Source organism: Culex pipiens, chromosome 1 (assembly GCF_016801865.2).
Source record: "Culex pipiens pallens isolate TS chromosome 1, TS_CPP_V2, whole genome shotgun sequence".
NCBI lineage: Eukaryota > Metazoa > Arthropoda > Insecta > Diptera > Culicidae > Culex > Culex pipiens.
In genome coordinates, this window is record NC_068937.1 from 2,740,828 (window position 1) to 2,763,784 (window position 22,957).

General features: G+C 35.7%; 1 protein-coding gene across 1 annotated transcript in view; it reads right to left on the minus strand.

Annotated features, from left to right (window-relative positions):
* The window catches only part of LOC120415046 (uncharacterized), a 179,197-nt gene that overhangs the window by 67,165 nt on the left and 89,075 nt on the right, over positions 1 to 22,957 (minus strand). Inside the window, exons 2-7 of the mRNA XM_039576420.2 lie at positions 19,915 to 20,024; positions 19,629 to 19,724; positions 15,139 to 15,274; positions 14,932 to 15,065; positions 14,024 to 14,288; positions 7,984 to 8,389 (exon numbers count right to left, since the gene is read on the minus strand). Coding sequence (XP_039432354.1) covers positions 7,984 to 8,389; positions 14,024 to 14,288; positions 14,932 to 15,065; positions 15,139 to 15,274; positions 19,629 to 19,724; positions 19,915 to 20,024 — 1,147 coding nt within the window. The remainder of the gene's footprint in view (positions 1 to 7,983; positions 8,390 to 14,023; positions 14,289 to 14,931; positions 15,066 to 15,138; positions 15,275 to 19,628; positions 19,725 to 19,914; positions 20,025 to 22,957) is intronic.

Consider the following 22,957-nt stretch of genomic DNA (forward strand, 5'->3'; position numbering starts at 1 on the left):
AAGACAGTGGCTTTTATAATCCTATTAAAATCATCCTAACTTTAAAAAATATATTTATTTGGAAACAGGATGGTGTCTGAAATTAAAATTAAGTTAAAAATTACACAAAATACGTCTTTTGCCTGTATTTTAAAAATATAATATAACTCGAAAAAATGCTGAAAATTCTAGTTATTGCAATGTGGGTATCAAATGATCGCGAATTTTATATACATTTTGATAGTAATATTTTTTTGTGAAAAACTCAAAAATTTTACAAAACTTCTTACTAATGTAAAAAATACTTGGCATTTTGGCTTCTTACAACATGGGCATCAAATAACCGAAAATTTTCATACATTTAGGTACCAATAATATTTTTTGTTAAATACAAACAATTATCACAAAACAACGTATTTTTGAAAAACAAAAACCCCCAAATTTAAGTTTTTGACAACATGGGATCAAATAATCGGGAATTTTTTATACATTTCGATATCAGTCATATTTTATTCAAATACTCTATTTTTTTTTTCAAAACTAAAAAAATCTTGTATTTATAATATTTGATCTAGATTTAATCTGGAATTTTTCATACATTTCGTCGAAATTTTTATTTTATTTTTAAGGTGTTTTTTTTAGTATACGGGTCATTCCACCTGAAGTGTGCAAGAAAAAATGCAAATTTGAAAATTACCATCTCCGATTCTGCTCAAATTTGGCAGAGCTGTTGAGACTATCAAAACATGCAAAAATCCCGAATTTCATCCAAATCGGACCATCCCCTCCATTTTTGTACCCTCCCAAAAAATCGACTTTTTGGCGATTTTTGAGCAAAACCCCTATCTTCAAACGACGATAACTCAGGAACCGCAAATCATAGAGGGTCGGTCTTAGACTCAATTTTGAAGGAAATTGGACGTAGAATCCATTTCCGTGATCAAAATTTAGATTAAAATATGTTTTCTACCTGTATTGCGCAATTGAAAAATTTAAATGGTCGTATCTCAAAACAGCCCTATTTATTTTTTAAATTTGACCTCACCATCGTATTCCCCGGCCAATTTTACATAAGAATCACTTATCGACAGAAAGGAATATATTTCGTTCCAGAGATATCGAATTTTAAAGTTTTGAGTATTTGTGATTACCTAAATTAGCTACACTCGCCGCATATGCTAGAAGCACTCGGGCGCGTTGATCAATAACTGCTACCTGGTTATTTATTGAAATAAGATTTCATCCCAAATAATCATTAGTTAATTAGTAGGAAACTGCTGTATAATCTTAAATTAAAAAAAGTATACGGTGCATTTATGTGCTAGCCCACAGGACAGAGCAAGAATGACACGCAATACAGGGCAGAATGGAATTCACACAGAGCTAGCAGGAAATTGCAATTGATCTTGTAAGTAACACTTCTTAAGAAAAAGTGTACGATACATTATCGTGTTAAAAATTATGAATTAACATGAATTAAACTCTCGTGAAGCATGATTAAGGAGGAGGATTTCTGAAAAAAAAGAAAGGCTTCATCCATAAAGTACGTCACGCTAAAATCAGCCAAAATGAACCCCCCCTCCCCCCCTTTGTCACACTTTTCCTATACTTACAACACTCAATGTCACACTTGCTCAGACCCCCCTCCCCCCTAGAGCGTGACATACTTTATGGATGACGCCAAAGTATAAAACTGAAAAATGTGAGAAAATCACAAAGATTAATTTGATTTATGATCTGATTAAGATCAAATTCAGTTGTGTTGGTTTCTTGTTTTTGATTTTTTTGTTTGTCAATCATTTCGAAATCTTGGAAGACGATGCAGCTGTGTCCACATGTATCAGAAAAATATGTTTTTGTTTTTGAAATTAAATGTATCAGAATTGAAAAAAAATTATCAATTATTCAGATGAAACTGGCTCACAATATAAAAAATCGGTTTTATATGATCAATCTTTCAAACCGTATGGCAGATTTTGAAGTTTTTGCTGAATGGCACTATTTCGCTACCGCACATGGCAACCCATGAGAATTATTTCATCTACTACAGCCAGCTCTACATTTATTCTTGTTTTAAATAAAAGAAGAAATTAGGAATTAGGAAAAAAAGAAATTATATTATTTTCATATTTTTCCTAATGATATGAAAATGATAAAATTATATTGTAAAAACGCTGTAGCATTTGCAAATAAATATTAAAAGTTCAAAATTTACTTAATATGGTTCAAAGACACTGAGATCAGGAAAAACAATGCATTTAAAATTACCCAATAATTAATTCTTAAACAAAAAAAAGATTGTTCAAGGGATTAATTATCTCTAAATCGTATAAAAAAATAAAAATAATTCATCATACAGAACAACAGGTAGTAATTATTGATCAACGCGCCCAAGTGCTTCTAGCAGATGCGGCGAGTGTAGCTAATTTAGGTAATCTCAAATACTCAAAACTTTAAAATTCGATATCTCTGGAACGAAACATATTCCTTTCTGTCGATAAGTGATTCTTATGTAAAATTGGCCGGGGAATACGATGGTGAGGTCAAATTTAAAAAATGAATAGGGCTGTTTTGAGATACGGCCATTTAAATTTTTCAATTGCGCAATACAGGTAGAAAACATATTTTAATCTAAATTTTGATCACGGAAATGGATTCTACGTCCAATTTCCTTCAAAATTGAGTCTAAGACCGACCCTCTAAGATTTGCGGTTCCTGAGTTATCGTCGTTTGAAGATAGGGGTTTTGCTCAAAAATCGCCAAAAAGTCGATTTTTTGGGAGGGTACAAAAATGGAGGGGGTGGTTCGATTTGGATGAAATTCGGGATTTTTGCATGTTTTGATAGTCTCAACAGCTCTGCCAAATTTGAGCAGAATCGGAGATGGTAATTTTCAAGTGCTGTTCCGCTTCGGGTGGAATGACCCATACATGATTTGAGTTTTTACAATCTGGATATCAAATGATCGCAATTTTTTAATACATTTCGATTACAATTATTATTATAATGTATTATTAACACTATACCACATCGATTACAATGATATTTTTTTTAATCCCGATCATCCCATATTGTCAAAAACCCTAATTAATAACATTTTTTAAAAATACGTTGTTTTGTGAAAACTTTGAGTATTTTTAAATAAAAATATTTTCTTTGGAATGTATAAAAAAAATCAAAATCATTAAATTGGCATATTGTCAAAAACTGATATTTTTAGTATTGTTTCGAAAATACATAATTTTGTGCCAATTTTGAGTATTTAAAAGATATTTTTATACCATTGAAATGTATGAAAAAACCCCAAACTGAAATTTTAATTATTTTTTTTAAAGTTGTTTTATGTTTTTTTTGCAGTTTAAAAAATGCGCAATCGCTGTAGAAATGTATGGAAAATTTGCGATCATTTGACATCCATTGTAAAAAACTGTAATTTTAATTATTTTTCGAAAATACGTAGTTATGTGAAAAATTTGAGTATTTTCAAAAATGCAAACTTTCAAAATGTTTGAAAAAAAAAACTAAAATTTAATACGTTATTTTGTAGTTTTGAGTGCGCCATCAAATCAGGCGTCCAATTTTACATAAAAGACCCTTTGATTGCCCTTTGACATCAAATTTCCATTTGAACATCATTTCAGGCAGCGAATTATTAAAAAAATATTGTTCAGAGACAAAAGTTACCCTTCAGGACAAAGTCTACGCAAATAGAAGAGAGTTTTAACGATTTTGACAGAAAAAATAGAAATTTTAAAATAAATTTAAAATATGTTCAAAACTGGTTAAAGTGATTATCAACGCCAAAAAATGCATTCAAAGTTATTTTTAGTTGATTGATTTTTATTGAAATATTGAAGTTTCCTGAAAAAATATTATTTTCGCCGTAATTTTTGGGCCAACTCTGAAGAGGGGCTTTTAACTCGTATGGAAATTCCCCCTTTTTCTCGAGCTTGGGAGTTTAGGTGTTAAGGAAGCGTTCTTTTATTACGTAACGCAAAAAATCGGATTTTCCAATTTTCCCTAAGAAGAGAAATAAATGCTGATATATCGTCGCTTGTGTGCTATCTTGTGACACGTCCTATCTTTTTACAGCAGACGTGTTTTAAGATAGCACACAAGCGACGATATGCAGAATTCCAATTTGAACACTATAAAATTCTTGGGTCTCGTGGCGCAGGGGTAGCGGCTCCGGCTGCCGATCCCGATGATGCTATGAGACGCGGGTTCGATTCCCGCCTTATCCACTGAGCTTCTATCGGATGGTGAAGTAAAACGTCGGTCCCGGTTTCTCCTGTCTCGTCAGAGGCGCTGGAGCAGAAATCCCACGTTAGAGGAAGGCCATGCCCCGGGGGGCGTAGTGCCAATAGTTTCGTTTTTAAAATTCTTCAACAGTCACAACAAAATTTAAATTTCCAGACCAAAATATGTTTTTTTTCAATTTTGGGAATTCCAGGGAAAAAATTTGAAAATTCCCGGGATTCGGGAATTCCCAGTTTTAGAAAAATCCCGGGATGAACGCACTAGGTCCAATTGCGTTATCGCACCGTTACTGAAACGAAAGCAGTGCACCAACTTCCCCACTGTAATCGAAAAAAAAGCACAAGAAACCACACTCGATTAAACCCTCCCCCCGTTTTTTGTTCCCTCCTTTAATACGATCACAGTAGGCGGGGGTTGCTGGACTGTCCATCTGCGGTTATCAGCACTGTTTCATAATATCGACATGACACACACACAGTCACTTCAATACAAATACTCCAACCGGAAACGTATAAAGGGGGGAAACGTGCTGCCATTTCATGCGAGCTGTCAAACCCAAAGAGACATGAGGGGAGGGGGGGGGGGGGAGTGTTGGTGTAGTACATTGTGCTGACAGGTTGGCTGCACACTGTGTGTGCAACGCCGCTTGCTGAGATGCATTTTTCCAATAATGTGTCATCGCTCGTGACAGAAACACATTTGTGAACGGAGTGTCGGGAGGAGGAGTTAGTGGTAGGGTAGGATGTCTCGTTTTCGTCCGGAGATGGAACTTGTTTTGTTTTAACGAGCAGATAATAGAATTACATCTCCTCGTGGGGGCGCGCTGCCATCTTGCGTTGTCAGTGCAGCAGTGCTGCCAGCTGTCTGGGAGAAGTAAAAGAGAAGAACGCGTGACAGGAACGTAACGACGCAGCATGCCATGACTAGGAGGTTTGCGGTTTTACTGCGGTCGTGTGCAACATAGTGTGCCATGGAATGCACTGCACACCCACATTGTTGTGTGTCGGCATTGTTGGTAAGAAGACCGAAAAAAGATGTGCTTGCTTGGATCCCGTGCAAGTAACGGGAGCATTGCCGAGTTGATCGGTAATGAGGGATTGTGGCTGGCAACACTGCAACCGCAATTAGCAGAATAATACGACTCTATTGACATTGTTAGTTTGTTCAAGTTTTGCGGGGAAAAAATTGTCGGTGCTCATTAGTCGAATGATTTATGAAACTTTGACGTTTCTCCGCGTAAAAGCATGGCTTGCTCTTGTAATCAAATTCCAGCACAACTTCAATGGTCAAGCCAAATAGTCCAAATTCAATTATTCTTAATTTGGCGCAACTCGCATTCAAATTCGTCCCCGACGGCAATGCTGACCGAAAATGGGTCCAAATTAGGAGCACCGGCCAGCCAAAATTAGGAATGCTGCATAATTTACTTTGCTTACTTCGCGCCGCCGCCCACGCTTATTAAATATTAATAATTAAGCAGAAACGACGAAGTCGTCTCTCCCCTAGAGGAAAGATTAGCGCCCCACCCCCTCCAAAGAAAAGGGCTTAAAGTAGCCTCAAAACTGGTTCTCACGCCGCGTCGTCATTTCAAGCCCCATCCAAGCAAGCCACGTGTGAGTGCCCATTTTTCACAAGAAAATAAGCTTCTGCCCTCGAGTGCGGTGAGAAGCTTGCGGTAGGGTGGTGCAAAAATCACATCAATCAAAACACCCCTTGAAGAGGGGGCGCTTGCGGGGTGTTGAAAGTGGCGATGAAAAATGGCGTTCCCCCCTCCCTCACTTGCTTGATTTTTGTTGCCGAAAGGACTTAATGTATGCCTGTGAATGGGAAAAAAGTACTGAGGCGGATAACCGGAGGTGGGGGGAAATTTTCCAATGTATTACGTTGATTGTTATTATTATGATCATTTTTATTATGCAAGTTTTTGGCACGATTTGGCACTTTAGCGCGAGCGTATTCTTCGTAAAGTGGATTGTTTGTTTGGTGGGGAAATTCACACGTGGTTACTTAGGATGTGTGCGTGTGAAACAAAGTAGGCCTTGGATATATACACAGGAATGATTGATAAACTAGCAACCCTGAACTGAGCTGTCACTTTGCTAGAAGATTTGTTATTTCAAGAAACATCACAGAAAAGAAAACTAAAAACTAAAAACTAAAAACTAAAAACTAAAAACTAAAAACTAAAAACTAAAAACTAAAAACTAAAAACTAAAAACTAAAAACTAAAAACTAAAAACTAAAAACTAAAAACTAAAAACTAAAAACTAAAAACTAAAAACTAAAAACTAAAAACTAAAAACTAAAAACTAAAAACTAAAAACTAAAAACTAAAAACTAAAAACTAAAAACTTAAAACTAAAAACTAAAAACTAAAAACTAAAAACTAAAAACTAAAAACTAAAGACTAAAAAACGTGAGGGCGCTTTCAACAAATTTAATTTTTTGTTCAAGGCGTTTTAATTTAGATTTTTGCTGCCTTTATTTTAGTCAAGTGTTTTGAAATTACGGCGTTTTAATTTTATTGTTTTTTTTAAGTTATGAGGGCGCTTTTATATTTTTTTTTCTTGTTTTGCGAAGTGGCCGCCTGAAGGCGCCTCCTGTCAATTTTTATTTGTTTTGTTTAAATTTCAAAGATGCCTCCAACTAAATTTTGTAAAGTATTTTTAGTCGTGAGGATTTATATATTATTATTTTGAAGATTTGAAAGGGCCCATCAGATCAATTTGTTTTGTTTATTTTGTTAATCACTAATTTTTTATTCCCATTTTTTGGAGAAATGAAGGCATTCATGTTTTTTTTTTGCATTTTTATGAGCCATGAGGGCGAATCAAGTATATATTTTTTTTATGGCAATTGAATATTTTCTCAAATGAAGATTTTTTCAAGGTCACTTCAAGTTTTTTTTTGCTTATTTGCTCAGTTGTGAGGACATCTCTTGATTTTTTTACTTGTTTTGTTCCAATTTCAAAGACGCCCCCACCTAAATAATTTATACTTTTTTTTAGACTTGAGGGTGCTTCCACTGAGAATTTGTAGGAATATTTTAAGGGCGTCTTTTGTTGATATTTTTTGTCATAAAGGCTTTTCCAGTTGATGTTTTATGACATTTAGTTTATTCGTGAGACGCTCTAAGTAATTTTCAGATTCAGATTTGTAAAAAAATCAAGCCTTTTGAATTTTTTAAAAGCCATGAAGGTGCCTCCCATCAATTTGAATTGATTTTTTTTGTTATGGTGGCGTTTGAAGGCATTTTTTTGTCAAATGGGCGCTTTCAGTCAGTTTAAGTTACATTTTTGTAGAGTCACGAGGGCGTGGGTGTTTTCAATCAATTTTGTTAAAAAATAATTTTGAATTATTTGGTCGCCTTCAGTATTTTTTAAATAAAAATTTTATGAAAATTTATAAGCCACCAGGGCGGCTTCATAATTTCTTAAAAGATTTTTTTAGAGGTAATTTTTAAATTTTTTATGTCTAGACGGCAAATCCTTTTAATTGTCATTAAATTTTAAACTCATAAGGGCGCTTCCAGATATTTTTTTTTAGGTCCAACCACATATTGATAATTTGCATGGATTTTTGTTTGAAATCTTGCTTTCTTTCAGTCAATTATTAAAATTAAAAATTGGTGTGACATTGGTCAAGGCCTACTTTGTCTAATTTTGCAGATTTTGTTTTAGTTTCTAGGGCGCATTCAACCAATATTTAAAATCGAGCATTAAACAAATTTTCTCTCCCTACTCACCGATGCTTCCGGTAAAAGTTGTCAAAGTGCGACTGCGACTGCGACTGCTGCTTGCCATTATTGTCATAATAGTTGTGATAGTTGTCCCCCTTTCCGCTGGCACCACTGGCACCACCACCACCACCTGCTCCTCCACCGTGCTGCCAGAAAGTCTTTTTCTCACTCTCCTCGTCCTCGTCGGCCTCGTCGCCCATCCGGTCGCCCCCGATGTTGAACACCCCAATGTTGGAGCCCGCCCCGTTGACGCCCCCGCTACGCTCCCGGTGGTGCATCTTCATGCCGAAGCCGTAACCCCCGTCGAAGCTGTTGTACCCGATGTTGGGCTGGATCTGGAACCCGCCGCCGCCGCCGTACTGGCCACCGGCGGCCGCCGCCGCCTTCGCCGCCTTCAACTCGTCGTCGACGGCTGAAAAGAGGAAGAAGAACGGAAAGCATCAGAGTAGTCCTTGACATCCATCATGGCGTGCTTGGATGCGTACTCGAGGGCGCTCAAAGCACCCTCTTTTTTTGTTTAGGGACAAATTAAACAAGACTTTGTAACTTCTTTCTTTTTTCAAGGTCCCTCGTAATCCTTTTGGTCTTTGGTTGGTGGTTGGGGAGCTAAATTGAAACATTAACCATTTTCGCGAAAGAAGAAATAAAAATGTTTCATTAGAGCCGTCCCCTTGCGGCCATTTTGTTGCCAAGTGGCTTCCGCCCTCTCTCCTGCTAACAAAGAACGAAAACGAAGTAAATCTGGGCTCATCCTCCGCTGCTGGGGGTTTTAAAAAAGCGCAAAAGTGCCCCGGTAATGATGATCTGCTTGCGGGGCAATAAAAAGTAAGGAAACAAAGTGCTTTTTTTTAGCTTTGAGTTCCGGGAAAATTTTCTGAGAAAAGCTGGAGAATTGCGTTCCGATTTGATTTAGTGCTTATTATCTGTCAAAAAAAAGTTCTTTCAAAAGAATTTTCTTTTCTGGCAACACTTCTTTAAAACTCCAAACGTCACTAAAAAAACTGCAAGATCATGACAGACATCAAAGCAACCCGCGTCTCGTGCCGCCAGAAATGTCAACCGAAAGAAATTACACAACACAATTTCCGGTGGCCCAAAGCCTACTTTAACTACTTCATTACACGCTCACACTTGCAAGGTGGTTTGCAGCACGGAAAGAAAAGAAAAAAGAAAGTTGAAACTGTCAGTGTACTTTTCCTGCAGGTGCAAAACAAACGTGAAAAAGTGCAGTTTTGTGCAGAAAAAAGGGGGAAAGCTCTCTCTCTCTTGTGTATGTGTGTGTTTACTGGAAAGTATAAAAGGAAAATAGTAATCATCCAACCACCTTTTATCCTTTATGCTTTCTTGCTTTAGCGTGTATGACACTGATAAAAATCGTCACACAACTTTTAGGAATTAAAAAACAAATTTCACTCAAATTTTTTTTTCTCAGTGCCACTTTCTTACATGTTTACGTTCAAGTTTATGTACCTGAAATTTGCACAAACTACTGCGCGAAGCGCGCACCAGCACACAGTCATTCACCTGGCAAATGAGATGTAAATAAATGCAAAAAGCTTTTCTTGTTTGAGTTTTTTTCCGCTTTACAGTCGCAGCAGCCCTTGCGACTAGGAGCAGCAACTGGTTGCTCCTAGTAACCTGTGGCAGGCAGTTTCTTTCGCTGGAATTGTTTGTTCATTTTCTGCTTTGTTTTTCTGCGAGTGCAGTGAAATTTCAAGCAGAACAATGTTGATGGGCAAAAAATGATTTTTTCACATTTTCTTTCAATTTTGTCAATTTGACAATCTTGACAATTTTGACAATTTTGACAATTTTGACAATTTTGACAATTTTGACAATTTTGACAATTTTGACAATTTTGACAATTTTGACAATTTTGACAATTTTGACAATTTTGACAATTTTGCCAATTGGGCCAATTTTGTCATTTTGGTCAATTTTGTCAATTTTGACAATTTTGACAATTTTGACAATTTTGACAATTTTGACAATTTTGAATATTTTGAAAATTTTGACAATTTTGACAATTTTGACAATTTTGACAATTTTTACAATTTTGACAATTTTGACAATTTTGACAATTTTGACAATTTTGACAATTTTGACAATTTTGACAATTTTGACAATTTTGACAATTTTGACAATTTTGACAATTTTGACAATTTTGACAATTTTGACAATTTTGTCAATTTTGACAATTTTGACAATTTTGACAATTTTGACAATTTTGACAATTTTGACAATTTTGACAATTTTGACAATTTTGACAATTTTGACAATTTTGACAATTTTGACAATTTTGACAATTTTGACAATTTTGACAATTTTGACAATTTTGACAATTTTGACAATTTTGACAATTTTGACAATTTTGACAATTTTGACAATTTTGACAATTTTGACAATTTTGACAATTTTGACAATTTTGACAATTTTGACAATTTTGACAATTTTGACAATTTTGACAATTTTGACAATTTTGACAATTTTGACAATTTTGACAATTTTGACAATTTTGACAATTTTGACAATTTTGACAATTTTGACAATTTTGACAATTTTGACAATTTTGACAATTTTGACAATTTTGACAATTTTGACAATTTTGACAATTTTGACAATTTTGACAATTTTGACAATTTTGACAATTTTGACAATTTTGACAATTTTGACAATTTTGACAATTTTGACAATTTTTACATTTTTTACAATTTTGACAATTTTGACAATTTTGACAATTTTGACAATTTTGACAATTTTGACAATTTTGACAATTTTGACAATTTTGACAATTTTGACAATTTTGACAATTTTGACAATTTTGACAATTTTGACAATTTTGACAATTTTGACAATTTTGACAATTTTGACAATTTTGACAATTTTGACAATTTTGACAATTTTGACAATTTTGACAATTTTGACAATTTTGACAATTTTGACAATTTTGACAATTTTACATTTTTAACAATTTTTACATTTTTTACAATTTTGACAATTTTGATAATTTTGACAATTTTGACAATTTTGACAATTTTGACAATTTTGACAATTTTGACAATTTTGACAATTTTGACAATTTTGACAATTTTGACAATTTTGACAATTTTGACAATTTTGACAATTTTGACAATTTTGACAATTTTGACAATTTTGACAATTTTGACAATTTTGACAATTTTGACAATTTTGACAATTTTGACAATTTTGACAATTTTGACAATTTTGACAATTTTGACAATTTTGACAATTTTGACAATTTTGACAATTTTGATAATTTTGACAATTTTGACAATTTTGACAATTTTGACAATTTTGACAATTTTGACAATTTTGACAATTTTGACAATTTTGACAATTTTGACAATTTTGACAATTTTGACAATTTTGACAATTTTGACAATTTTGATAATTTTAACAATTTTGACAATTTTGACAATTTTGACAATTTTGACAATTTTGACAATTTTGACAATTTTGACAATTTTGACAATTTTGACTTTTTTGACAATTTTGACAATTTTGTCAATTTTGACAATTTTGACAATTTTGACAATTTTGACAATTTTGACAATTTTGACAATTTTGACAATTTTGACAATTTTGACAATTTTGACAATTTTGACAATTTTGACAATTTTGACAATTTTGACAATTTTGACAATTTTGACAATTTTGACAATTTTGACAATTTTGACAATTTTGACAATTTTGACAATTTTGACAATTTTGACAATTTCGACAATTTTGACAATTTTGACAATTTTGACAATTTTGACAATTTTGACAATTTTGACAATTTTGACAATTTTGACAATTTTGACAATTTTGACAATTTTGACAATTTTGACAATTTTGACAATTTTGACAATTTTACATTTTTAACAATTTTTACATTTTTTACAATTTTGACAATTTTGATAATTTTGACAATTTTGACAATTTTGACAATTTTGACAATTTTGACAATTTTGACAATTTTGACAATTTTGACAATTTTGACAATTTTGACAATTTTGACAATTTTGACAATTTTGACAATTTTGACAACTTTGACAATTTTGACAATTTTTACAATTTTGACAATTTTGACAATTATGACAATTATGACAATTTTGAAAATTTTGACAATTTTGACAATTTTGCATTTTTGCGGTCCTTTTCAATTGTTTTGCTTGAATTTGAACGCGATGACATGGCACTAAACTGTTGTTGTTGTGAGGTTGGATTTTAGTACTGAACCGTCACTATTTCGGTGGGTCGTAAAAAGTGATGGCAGCGCGGCAAGTGATTTTAAGAAATTGCACCTTTTAAAAAGGGGTGGAAATTGCTCTGCACAGAACAGAAGAGTCACTGAGAGAAAGTGAGAAAAAAAGCAACTGTTAAGTATTTTTTTTTGGAGGAAATTGAGAGGAAAATCGCAGCAAGCTGGGATTTGAGCGTTTTAGGTTGATTGAAGTTGAAGTGTAGATTTTTTTGAGTGTTTTGCTAAGAAAAATGTAAATCATTCAAGGATGAAATTGAAATATTGAAATGAATTGGAAAGTATCGAAATCCAGCAAGGCATAAAAATGCATCAAATTCCCCCTCAAATGACACTGTTCTCAACGATCATCTCCACGCTGTGTAAAGCACGTAAAATAATGCTTTCGTTCGTCCCATTCCATTTGCGGGCAAAACCATTGTGCATTAGCGCAGAACACAAACACACACTTTGCCAATAAAGTCGACTATCATGTTTTCCCATTAAATGATTCCAAAAGCAGAAGGAAGACCAAGAAGCCGGACCCCTCCCAGTTCATTTCACACTTTGTTACGCGCAGCGAATTTTCCAACATCGACTTCAAGTTTGGGGAAATGACGGAAGGAGTGAGGGGAAAGCCACACCACCGGAAGTGGACCGTTTTGCTCCCCCCTTTCAGCCGCCTCCTAATTCTTGTCTGCGTCCAAAATAATGCCTTCTTGGCACACAACAGACACATAAAAGGAATAGTTCGCAACACGCAGGAGTTGGAGAAGATTTTTTTAAGAAATTAGTTTTTGTTGTGAAGAGGTAACCAATGTAGTTAATTTTGACAATTTTGACAATTTGAGTTAAGAGGTAACGAATGTAGTCAATTTCAATATTTTTGACAGCTTAATTGAAGTTGTAACGAATGTAGTCAATTTCAATATTCCTGAAAGTTTCATTGAAGAGGTAGGTATCAAATGTAGTCAATTTCAATATTTTTGACAGTTTCATCGAAGATGTAACGAATGTTGTCAAATCTATAAATAATCCTGACAGTTTCATTGAAGAGGTATCGAATGGAGTAAATTTTAATATTTTTGACAATTTCTGCAAAGCGGTAACGAATGTAGTCAACTTCAATATTTTTGACAGCTTCATTAAAGAGGTAACAAATGTAGTCAAATTCAATATTTCGGAAAGTTTCATTCAAGAGGTAACAAATGTAGTCAAATTCGATATCTCTGAAAGTGTCATTAAAGAGGTAACAAATGTAGTCAAATTCAATATTTTTGACAGTTTCATTAGAGAGGTAACAAATGTAGTCAAATTCGTTATTTCGATCGACAATTTCGACAATTTTGACAATTTTGACAATTTTGACAATTTTGACAATTTTGACAATTTTGACAATTTTGTCAATTTTGTCAATTTTGACAATTTTGACAATTTTGACAATTTTGTCAATTTTGACAGTTTTGACAATTTTGACAATTTTGACAATTTTGACAATTTTGACAATTTTGACAATTTTGACAATTTTGACAATTTTGACAATTTTGACAATTTTGACAATTTTGACAATTTTGACAATTTTGACAATTTTGACAATTTTGACAATTTTGACAATTTTGACAATTTTGACAATTTTGACAATTTTGACAATTTTGTCAATTTTGACAATTTTGACAATTTTGACAAATTTGACAATTTTGACAGTTCCAGTAAAGAGGCAACTCATGTTGTCCTCCAAAATCTTTTTCAACCCCAGCGTCTTCCCCTCTTCTTATCCTAATGCCATCGTAATGTTTTAATTACCCCGCGCCTTTGCCTTGAGCTCCTTCAGACTGTGTCCACCGGAACCTCCGTTTCCACCTCCTCCTCCACCACCACCGATTCCGCCACCCCCGTTAACTCCGGCCGCCGCGCTCGGGATGACCCGCCCATGGTACACGGACTGCGACTGCGACACGTACGAGGGCGCCGTCTGCGGTGACAGCGCCAACTGCGCCGACTTGGACTGCTGCGATCGGTGGCTGTTCTTGGAGCTGTGGTGAAGCTGCCGAACGTGCGACTCGTCCACCTGTCAAACGAAGAAAAAAACAAAGATGGCGGGCCATGACGTTACACAGTGTCATTATCGGGCTACACGACGACAGCAGCAGGCCATGAGTTGGATGTTTTTCTTTTTTTTTTTTGCTTGCAGAGGGCAGGTCAAGTTTGCACTGGGACAACAATGGCGACGACGACGACAATCTAGCAGGCATGGCGTTTTAATGTCATACGGCAGTCGTCGTACGAAACGGTCATGGCCTACTGCTGGAATGTTGGCGCAAAGGGTACACGGGATTGCTAGCAAAACAATTGCTAATGAAAAGTCAACTTGTGTTTGGTGAGGCAGCAATGGAGCGGCAGTGTTGCCAGCGATTGTTTTACTTTGCATTGTGATAACTGTCCGGGGTTGTGTTGACAGTGCAGCTTCTCTCCATTAACTGATTGTAATGAACTTGCTTGAAAGTAAACGCTGTTATCATGTCATCTGTCAAACGCAGCAAGGTTGTTTAATTTTAAGGTAGCATGACAACTCAAACTTTTACGGTTGGCAACACTGTCGTTCAATGAACCCCCCCTTTAAAAGTGATTCCATCGCACAAAATGAACCCCGCAGCGTCATCAAAACAAAAATCGAAATCAGACAAAGATACCACACTGATCCAAAAACCCACCTGTTTTCCATTAATTAGCCAGGTGATGTGGGGCGCCGGCCGAGCCCTGCTCGTCGTGCAGTTGGCCACCAGCATGTCCCCGTAGTAGAGCTGGTTCTTGGCGAACTCGATCGAGGGTGGTCCCTTCTGGGGAACTGTCAAAAAGAAATCAGAAGAAAAAAAACCAATAAAATTTGCCACTTTACGGTTCGCGGGCTAAACACTCACGCATCACGTGCATCGGCTCGTCGTTGGAGGCCTTCGTGAAGATGGGCGTGTCGGTGGACACCTCGCAGTAGTACGAGCCGGACGCCTCGTAGTCGACGTTTTTCAGCATCAACCGGGAGGGGGTCACCTTTTTCCACTGTTGGTTTTTTTTTCGGTGTGGGCGAAAGAAGAGATTAGAACTTTCGGTGGAGAGACCAGCTCCCCCGAAATCGTGACCAGGACCGTGATTTGTTGGGAAATTAAGCGCCCCAAAAGATAACGGCGAAGCAGTGCGGAAGCAAAGGTCCAGAGCGGAAGTCTGAGCGATAGCGTTGGACCGTTAAACGATGTAGAACGAACGCGGTTTCGAAAATTATTACTTCCTGAAGGATGGACTTGCAGCGAGTCGAAGCGGGCGGTGGGCATTGGCGTTACGTCTTTTTTTGTGGAGGGGTAAGAAGTGTAATAAAATTCAGTAAAAATGACAGTTTCAGTAAAGAGGTAACGAATGTAGTCAATGTCAATAATTTTGACAGTTTCAGCGAAGGGGTAACAAATGTAGTCATTTTAAATGTTATTGATATTAAAGAAGTAACAAATGTAGTCATTTTTTAATATTATTAATAATGTTGTAAAGCAGGCAACGAATGCAGTCAATTTCAATATTTTTGACAGATTAAGTAAAGAGGTAACGCATGTGGTCAAAATCAATAATTTTGACAGTTTCATTAAAGAGGTAACGCAAATAGTCAAAATTAATAATTTTGACAGTTGCAGTGAATTGGTAACCGCTGCAATGCAAGCAAATGCAGCCAATTTAAAAAAAATTACAATTTTAGTGAAGAGGTAACGAATGTAGTAATTTTTCAAATTTGTTTTTTTGTAAAACAGGCAACGATTGCAGTAAATTTCATAATTTTTGACACTTTAAGTAAAGAGGTGACGCATGTAGTCAAAATCAATAATTTTGACAGTTTCAGTGAATTGTTAATCGCTGTACTTCCCAGTGCAGTAATTTTTAAATTTTAATAATAATTTTCTAAAGCAGGCAATTTCAATATTTTTGACAGTTTCAGTAAAAAGGTAACAAATGTTGTAAAAATTTCACAACAATGTAAAAAAAGGATTGTTTCAGAAAATAAATAGCAAATGTGATTAGTCAAGGTGAATAATTATGACAATTTATGTTAAAAGGTACCGCTTATTGTCCATCTAAATAACTTTGACAGTTTCACTGAAGAGGTAACAAATGTGGTCAATTTCAATATTATCGAAAATTTCTGTAAAATGAATAAAAAACAATATAATATAAACAATTTTGGTTTCAAGGCAAAACATTCTTGAAAATTTTGAAAATTTAATAAACTTCATTTCAATGATTTTATGTAGAGTTTGTTTAGGATGACAACTCCGAATTCTTGAAATTTATCAACATTGACTCTAATTCCAACTTCATGGATTGTCACTCCAATCCAATCCAATAACAAATTTAATATAAAGCTGTCCAAAATTTGCCGACTTCTCTCAGGTTGCTCGAGATTAATCGCTCCACTTTTTCTATAGCTATTTAAACATACCAATTCCACTGCCTTTAAATTCAATAAAAAATGTTCAATTACTGATTTGTAGAATCCACCTCCAACTTTACAAAATTTGTTGACTTAGAATGTTCCGCAACTTGATAAAAATAGGTCACAATGAACTTCCACTCTAAAAATGAATTTCTTACAAAGTTGAAAAAATAGCCGGCCTGGTTGCTCAGGGTTGTCCAATAGTCCAATTCCGACATCTCAAGATCTATCAACTCAGAATAAGCAAATCTGACTCCGAATCCAGCTCTAACTCCAACAAGACCATCTTTGTTCACTTCGTTTTTAACATCAAACGGCAAATTCAAAGCAAAGTTGGACAAATTAGCCAACTCTGACTTCGACTATGAAAAAAGTGTAGAATCCAACTTCAACTCTGACCTCTCAAAGCTGGTTTAATCCGAATCCAGTTCAACTTTAGATAATAAAAAAAACAACTCCATTGAGTTTGATTTTAACTTCAACAACAAATTCAATACAGAGTTGATCAATGGATTCCTCTAAGATTTGTAGAATCCACCTACAGCTCCATTTTTTTGTTTTAAATCCAGCTCCGCTTTGGTGTCCTTCAATATATTTTTTAGCAAGTTGAACAAACCATGCCGGCTAAGTAACGCTGAGTGGAAGAGTGACATCTCAAGATCTAGTAACCTACGTCAATGAGTTTGACCTTAATCTCAATTAATTGCAGAATTTTGATAACATATATTCCAAATAAGCAAATTTAAAATCTCGGTTATCCAACTCCAGCTCCACCATTTCGAAAATATCGACATTCATCGACATATTCAATACAAAAGGTTAAAATTACCCGATTCTTAGTCCGGCTATTACAGCTTTGAAGAATCCAACTCCAATCTTTCCTTTAACTTTAAAAAAATACAACTTCATTTCGACTTTAACATTAACCATGATCTTTTCCAAGTTTGACAACATGAAAAGATTCCAACACGGATTATTCAAGATTTGTCTACTCCGACTCCGACATTTCCAGATCTTTTAACCCTGAATCCGACTTCTCAGGGTTCGTCGATTCTGAATCAGACTCAGACTCGAACTTCAGCTTTTTAAATAAATCAACTCTACTGACTTAGCCGTCAAATTTAACAGAAAAAAACAATGAAAATTTGATTTCAGATAAGACAAATCTAACTCGGGCTATTCGAGATTTGCAGAATCCAGCTCCGATTCCAACTTCTCCATTTTTTGTTGACTACGAAACAACTCTGGCTCTAGCATTCATCAACTAATTCAACACAAAATTGGCCAAAATAAGCCGACTATGAGTCCGTATATTACGGATTTGTAGAATCCGACTCCAACTTCAAATTCTCAATATTCAAAGGTTTCGAATCCAACTTTGCTTCAGAGTTCCTCAACTTTAAAAAAAATCAACTCCAGTTAGACTAAAACTCTAACAACGAATTTCTTTCATAGTTGAACAACATTTAACAACTCTGATTCAGAATTTGTTGACTCCGACTCCGACATTTTCTGCCTACTTCAACTCTGAATCAGACTCCAACTCCAGCTGATTTATATTTCAAACTCTTGTTGATTTTTTTTTTCAGCCAGAAAAAACTAGAAAAAATTGTTCGAAATTACACAAATCTGACCCGGGCTATTCGAGATTTGTATTATTGTGATTTTTTGTTACAGGCGTGACCGGTATTGCAAGGGCCATTCTCCGCCAAGTTTTCGAATCCAACTCCACTACGGAATTTCCTCATCTTTTTAGAAAGACCTACTTCGCCTAAAATTTAACTCCAACAACGAATTTATTACAAAGTTGAACAACTTTTACAACTCATAATTTGTCTACTCCGACTCCTACTTTTCTAGATCTATCAACTTTGACTCTGAATCAGACTCCAACTCCAGCCGATTTCAAATTAAACAAAAATTGCAATAAAATTTTGGTCAAAATTAGACAAATCTAACTAGGGCAATTAGAAATTTGCAGAATCCAGCTCCGATTCAAAATTATCATTTAGTGACTGCAAATCCCAATTCCAAAAACAGCAGAAATTTCAATGCAAAATTGTTTGAAGATCAAACAAATTTGACTCAGGCTTTGCAGAATCCAGCTCTGACTCTGAAGTCTCATTTTTTTGGTGGACTTCAAATCCAACTCTGGCTACAGCATTCAAAAAAAAAAACACCTTCAGTTCAAATTCGTTACAAAGTTGATCAGAAACTCCAACTACTAAATTTGTTGATTCTGACTTCGACTTCAAAAAAAAAAAATGTTGCAGGGTATTATGTTACAGTCATGACCAATATTACAAGGAGCAAATTCACACGACCATTGCCACGTCTTCGATTTCCGTAAAACTTTGTTCTAAGGGGTAATTTTGGTCCCTGAACACGAATCCGAGGTCCATTTTACGACATCTTGAGATGGAGGGTCTGCACGACCCCCTGCTATTTTTTGACATTATTCGAAAAAAGACATTTTTTCAATAAATTGCAGCAAATTTGGTGTTGATGTAAAAATTAGGTTCAAAGAGACTTTTTTTTTGTAAAATTGGAAGACCGATTTTTCTCGAACTTGGGAATTTTAAAAGCACAAAATTTAAAAATGTTATTTATTGAAGTCAGGAATAGAGCTCCGACTACAAACATGTAATTTCTTGGTATTTGCTATTTCCTTTGTTTTGTATAAATCCGACGCCACTGTCCTCTTTTCAAGGCCTCCTGCGAGACACCCAAAAATAACGCTCCAAATCCCTTCGGAAACCTAAAAACGCAAACCAAAACAAAGCAACAAAAAAAAAGCGGGTCGTACCCTTACACTTACACTCTAAAAATAACCCCTCTCTCATAAAACCAACGCCACCCCCCACAGACGGGTTGGTCACGGTCATGGTCACGCGGAAAAGAGGGGCGGGGGAGGGGGGACAAATTTGCTCAGGTACTCACATCTATCTCGGCGCCCGGGATCGAGTAGTTCCGGTAGGGCGGGTTCCGACCCTTGATGTACTCGAATATTTTACCGTCACCCTTCAGGAACGTTACCTGGGTTAGGGTCGATGAGCGCGCGCGTCAAAAGTTTAGTGAATGGCCGAAACAAAAGCAAACAAAAAAAAGGGTGGAAAAAAGAAGAACACACAAAAAAGTTAGACTTTATTACCTTTGACTTTTGCGGAGGGGGGGTTGCAACCCCCTTCGGAAACGCGCAACCTTTGAGTTCGGAGTCATGGCCTACCTTGTACAGGATGTCGGGCGCCGCGTTGTTCTCGCAGTACAGGCCTACTTCGCTGCCCCGTTCGACGTATTTTTTCACGGAAAGTTGCACGTCCAGTACTGATTGTCCGTCTGTGGGGGAAAAAAAGGGGAAAAGAGTGGGGGAAAAGAGATTATTGATTGCGAAAAAAGAGAGGAAAATACGGAAAGAAAAACATTGAGGTTGTTGGGTGGAAGCGTTCGATGAAACGCTTGACTGGCAAAACTGCGATTACTGTTTAAATAAATAATCAGCAAATGGACGAAGGAAGAGGGGCGAGGATTTTCCGGGAAAAGTTAAACCCGGTAAGTGACTCCGGGAGAAGCTTTTTTTTGCCCCGGGTCGAGTGTTTGTTTTCCGATGGGTCGGGGAAAACTTGGACAATGTTGACAATTGACGATTGAAAATTGGCTAATTGGCCCGCTGTGAGTAATTTTCACAGTCACGAGACATTGTTGACAGAATTGATTGAACTAATTTTCACTTTCCACTTGTTATATTGTCAAATCAACAACCTTGATTAAGCACAAGGTAGTATAACATAGGTAAGCATCGCCCTAAAAAAAGGTAAACAAAGAGAACTGTCAAACGTCACACTCTCATCGAAATTCACACAAAATCAGCTTCAATATCAGTTCCGTTATTGTAACTCAATTCCCACGGTGATTGCAGCTCAACAGTATCGTCAAAAGTGGATTATTTTTCGATTATTTTCTATCCCCTTCAAAAAACGCAACCACCTTCCAGGAAAACCTCCATTCTTCCCCAACACGAGCATCCAAGCAACACAAATTTAATTATAACGACATCCGCTTCCTGGAAGGAGCCCCAAGTTTGACATTTCCGTTTTTTTCCCGAGAATTTTCATCCGTTCCAACCCAACAAGCACGAACGTCACACACGTGGCTGACAGCGAAAATTTCTGTCGATCTAGTTGCCACGCCATCCCTGACTGTCGCTCGCCCCTTCATCTGTCAATCGTTAGTTCCAGCTCAGTGGACGACGACGTCGTCGTCGCAGTAGGCTAATGAAATCAATCTTGCACACCTGACCTGTCACAAAAGTCAGCACGTTTGCTCACGCGCCCCTAATTGGTCACCTCTCTTGTTGTTGTTCGTGTGACCGTGAAAGTGACCCAATTCGTGTGCGGACATCAATTATGCACGGAGTTCAACTGGTGGATGCCCTTCGGGAAAGTTCTATACCTTTAGCCCCGCCGGCGAAAGCCGGCGCGACTAACTTTTCCAAGTAATTTTAATTCGAGTTTGCGTTTGATTGCTACGAACCCATTTCCGGCTGTGCCGTGAACTTTGCCGTTCTTTATAAGGGATAATTGGAAAATGTATTATCTTTCCGGTTTGTTCCGATATCGGCCGCCACGAGAGAGTGAAATCGGAGGGAGGGAGGGAAAACGATAATTGATTGGAAAAGCTTCTGCAATCGGGGTTTTTTTTCTCCCCCTTGGGGAAAGGACTTGTTACATCTGTGGAAGCAGCTTATTGTTTGCTTTTAATTAGAGAATGACTTTGCTCCTGAAGGTTGGCGGATAAACGCTTCCGTTGGGCAACTGTTGAATGACCTTCTCGGGAGGAAATATTGTCTATACTCTTCACTAAAGACACTTGAAAAGAATTGACTGAATGCACTTAAGCATTCCGTTTCATACTCTCAAGTATCCTTAACAAAGCTGACAGAATTGACGAGTTAAACGATTTGACAGAATTGACAGGTTGACAGTATTGACAGCACCCACTCACTTTTCACTGGTCACTTTTCACTTTCCACTTACACTCACACTGTTCACTTCAGATTACTGAGTCTTCTTGAGCAGGTACCTCGATTTTGAAGTCCGTGATCGGGAATGTCGCTAATTTTTGTATTTAGTCGAAAATCCATTTTTTTTTTTCGTTACGTAATGAATGAACGCTCTCCCAGAATTGAACAGGTATTCACTTACACCTTAAGCACTTCATATTACCATTCCTCTTTCAACAGGTTCCTCGATGTTGAAGTCCGTGATTGGGAAATTCACTCATTACATAAATGTAAAGCTTCAGAAGAAACTTCAACAGATAAACATTGATTTACTTTTTTTTAACTAAAATTACTCGAAAAAAATAGACAGAATGCACTCAAGCTTTTTTTGATATCTTCTAATGGTCCCTACAGGGTGACCAGTCAAACTAACTTTTTTATTTAATACTCATTTTGTTTTTATATTGTTATAGCAAACAACGTTTAAACATGATTGCAGTTAGAACATTGTAAAAATTATAACAATTTTTGCCCCCCCCCCTTTTCAAAATTTTCAAAAAAAAAGCAAAAATATTATTGACTAAAATTTAAATTTTTCAAGAAAAAATAATTTAGAAAAGAATGTATAGAATGTATATTTTTTTACAAGTTTTCAATTTTGAGACCACAGTTTTGAAAAATATATTTTTAAGAAAAATTTGAAAAATATATTTTAAAGAAAAATTTGAAAAATATATTTTTAAGAAAAAATTGAGAAATATATTTTGAACTTCATGTTTTACTACTCATTTTATGAGAAATGTTTGAAGTGACAAGTTCTGTAAACATTTTGTTACAAACCAAGCTTTTTTGCTTTTGGATTTTTTTTAAAGCCATTTCGATTATTTATCCTTTATATTTTCAATAAGTTAACCCTCTACTGCCCAATTTTTTTCGATTTTTTTTAATTTTTCCCGTGTTCAGGAGGTCATTTTGAGCAACTTTTGTTCTACGAAAAACTTAACTCTTGTTTTATGTTTTTCTTGTTTTATTTTTAGTATTTTAATTTGCATTTATCTTTTTAAGTTAATGTTTGTTTTTGGTAGTATTTGGCCTATTCTACCACCTCCTATCATTACATTTTGCCTGTCTAATTTTGTTCATGTTTTTACAGTAACTTTTTCAATTTTTTACTTGTTTTTCACATTTTCTGCTATAAAATGGCACCATTATTATTTAAATTGCAAAAAAAATGTGTAGAGGCATAGTCTGGGGCACCACAAAAATTACT